The sequence below is a fragment of the Merops nubicus genome, unplaced genomic scaffold (assembly GCF_000691845.1).
Source record: "Merops nubicus isolate BGI_N331 unplaced genomic scaffold, ASM69184v1 scaffold28127, whole genome shotgun sequence".
Lineage (NCBI taxonomy): Eukaryota > Metazoa > Chordata > Aves > Coraciiformes > Meropidae > Merops > Merops nubicus.
The window spans coordinates 1-2,821 of record NW_008622699.1 but is presented as its reverse complement, the minus strand read 5'-3'; the positions used below and the strand labels follow the sequence as shown (position 1 = coordinate 2,821).

The window sequence follows — 2,821 nt, the reverse complement described above, 5'->3', positions numbered from 1 at the left end:
GGGAAAGAGGCGTGCCCAGAAGGGGAGTGCGGGGCAGTTTAGGGGGGAACATGCGAACAACCAGCCCCACTGATCCAGTCCCATCAGTTTTAGGGGGCACATCTAGGTGTCAAAGAGGTGGACGGACCCCCTCAAGCCCTTCCCCATACCCCTTCCCCGCTCTCATGCAAACATCCAGGAGGATAATGATGTCACCAAGTGGGTCTGGGGCACGGAGGGGGCACACTGGCCGGGGGGTGCTGCAGTGGCCCCCTGAATCCCCCTGTGCCCGGATAACAAGGGGTTGCAGCGATACGGCCCACCCCTAGCCCAGCGCAGGGTCCGGCCAGAGGGCGGCTCCCCACCGGGAGATATGCAGGGCACCCCAGAGGGGCATCAGGGCTCTTCAGCCTCCTCCTCTTCCTCCAGCGATGCCACCCCAGAGGAGGCAACATCGGAGACTTTCCGGCGGAGCGGGAAGTCCTTGCTCAGCACCACCTCATCCTCAGCGGGCGAGAGGCAAGCTTCGGCGTAGGACATGGAGTAGAGGGAGTCCTGGCACCGGAGCCGTGCCAGGCCCCGCAAGGCACTTTGGCTGGCTGGAGGGGGCAGCTTGGGCAGCAGCAGTTCCTCACCCCCCAGGGAGCCCAGCAGTTTGGCAGTGAGTTCGGAGGGGGATACCATCTCCAGGCTGCAGAGGCTGGAGCAGAGGGTCTCGGGGGAGAGGGTGTGTGAGGAGTCGCTCTCGGGTTCGCAGGAGCCGTGCCGCACACCCAGCTGGCACAGGTGGCCCTGCAGCAGGTCTCGCAGAAGTGCGCTGGCGGGCACTGTGCTGGGCAGCTCTGTGAGGAAATGGGGGTCAGTCCCGGGCTGATGGCACCGGGGGCTGCCAGCTGCCACCCACCCTGTGCCCCGCAGAATGGGAGCAGTGGGACAGGAGCAGCCCCATGCCAGGCGCCATGCCCCCTTTGGACACAAAATGCTGCATTTGTACTGATGACCACCAAAGGAAAACCAAAATATGCTCTGGCACTGAGGAGAGTGTCACATTGCAGGGCTTCCCCATCCCCAGCATGGGCACTGCTTGCCATGGTGCCAAGCAGGGGCACTGTCCCATAAGGGGCAGCCAGGCTGGGCAATGTGACCAGGTGTCAGGCACCCCACTCCTTCAGCTCTTGGCACCAGCAGTAGGGCACTGGAAGCGGGACACCAACACTGGGAGTGGGACACCTGGCCTTACCGGCCAGGCAGGTGCCCACTTTCCATGGCACTTACCAGTGGGCTGGGAGCTCTCCGTGGAGGGCACGAAGTCCTCATCGTAGGACTCGTCATTGGAGTCGTCCCCATCCACCGAGGACCAGGCTCGCAGCTTGGCCTCGGCGATGGCAAACTGCTCTGCCACGCCTGGCACAGAACAGGCACGGGTCACACGTGCACCAGCAACACCCCCCAAATCCCCTGCTCTGGCATCTTTGTGCCCACAGTGCCATGGGATGGATGGACAGACGGATGGATGGACGGATGGATGGATGGATGGATGGATGGATGGATGGATAGATGGACGGAGAGAACCGGCACCACCACCCCAGCCCTTGGCCACAGGCCATGCCCCATGCGGTGCCCACCAGCAGCGAAGCGTGCCTCCTGCTCGCCCTCGCTCAGGTGGCAGTAGGAGCTGAAGGCGCTCTCCAGGGCAGTGGGCGGCTCCACCGGCTTGCACCATCCCTTCCACTCAATGAGGTGGGCGACGCGGCCCTGCGCCATGGCCGTTGGCTTCGTCACGTGCTCCTTCACCACCTGAGAGATGCCTGCGAGGTGTGCCCCCGTGTCAGCACCCTCTGGGCACCCTGAGTCCCCTTCACGGAGCCCACACAGCCCCCACCTCCAGCCCGTGGGACCTGGCACCCCCACGTCCTCCTCTTGGGTATCACCAGGAACCCCAGGGACACCTTGAGCTCCCCAAACCCTAGAGTGCCCTCCCCAAGAGGCCCAGCCCCCTCGGCCATGGGAGACCATCCCTTCCCTGGGTGCCCCCCCAGGCACCCCTGCACCCCAGGCCGGGCAAGCAGTTACCATGCAGCGAGGAGCGGGCCAGGGCAGCGATCTCCTGGATGGTCAGTGCGCGCCGCGACTTGGGCAGCATCTCGACAGTGTCCTCAACATTGACCTGCGGGAGTGGGAAGGGGTGTCACGGCCTCAGCCACCCCGCCTGGCCCCTGCCACCATTCCCTCTGGGAGCCCCGTGCCCCGGGAGTGGGCTCAGGCCTGCTCGGTGCCCGCTCCAGGAGGCCTGGGGTGTCTGAACACATGTTTTACAGGTACACACACGTGTGTGTGCAGAGGGACAGTCACAGCCGCTACATGCAGGGTGGCAGATACAGGCAGGGGCAGTGGGTACACCCAGGGTGGTGGGTACACATGGGGCAGTGGGTACACACAGGATGGTTGGTACACACAAGGTGGTGGGCACGCACAGAGCGGTGGGCACACCCAGGGTGGTGGGTACACACAGGGCATTGGGTACACCCAGGGTGGTGGGTACACGCCCACTTGTGCCTGTGTGCCCGCTGCCCCACTGCACGCACACTCCCACCTGCACCCTTATCCGTGCCTGCACATAGGTGCACACACATGCTCAGTGCCCACCTGCCCACTCATGTACCACCTCCACTCACACACAGACGATCATATGTGTGCACAGGCCACGGACACACGCGTGCACACGCGCTCACACGGGCACGCTCGGCCACGCTCACGCACGCACAGCTGCACGCCCCAGTCGGGCCCCTGCTCACCACGCACACGCATGAGCTCCCCGCAGGCACACGCACACGCCCCGTGC

General features: G+C 64.7%; 1 protein-coding gene across 1 annotated transcript; it reads right to left on the bottom strand.

Moving 5' to 3' along the window:
• Positions 1-375: 375 nt before the first annotated feature.
• Positions 376-2,149, bottom strand: FAM131A (family with sequence similarity 131, member A). Its single transcript, XM_008944890.1, has 4 exons — positions 2,053-2,149; positions 1,605-1,787; positions 1,249-1,383; positions 376-806 (listed from the first exon to the last, which is right to left on the bottom strand). The coding sequence occupies exons 1-4, from the start codon at positions 2,120-2,122 to the stop codon at positions 376-378; spliced, it is 819 nt and encodes a 272-aa protein (XP_008943138.1). The 5' UTR covers positions 2,123-2,149.
• Positions 2,150-2,821: the final 672 nt, after the last annotated feature.

Coding starts and splice junctions, on each gene's coding strand:
- FAM131A (XM_008944890.1), bottom strand. CDS start 2,122: ATGCTGCCCAAGTCGCGGCGCGCACTGACCATCCAGGAGATCGCTGCC. Junction 1,788..2,052: donor GGCCCGCTCCTCGCTGCATG/GTAACTGCTTGC, acceptor CACACCTCGCAG/GCATCTCTCAGGTGGTGAAG. Junction 1,384..1,604: donor GGAGGCACGCTTCGCTGCTG/GTGGGCACCGCA, acceptor GTTCTGTGCCAG/GCGTGGCAGAGCAGTTTGCC.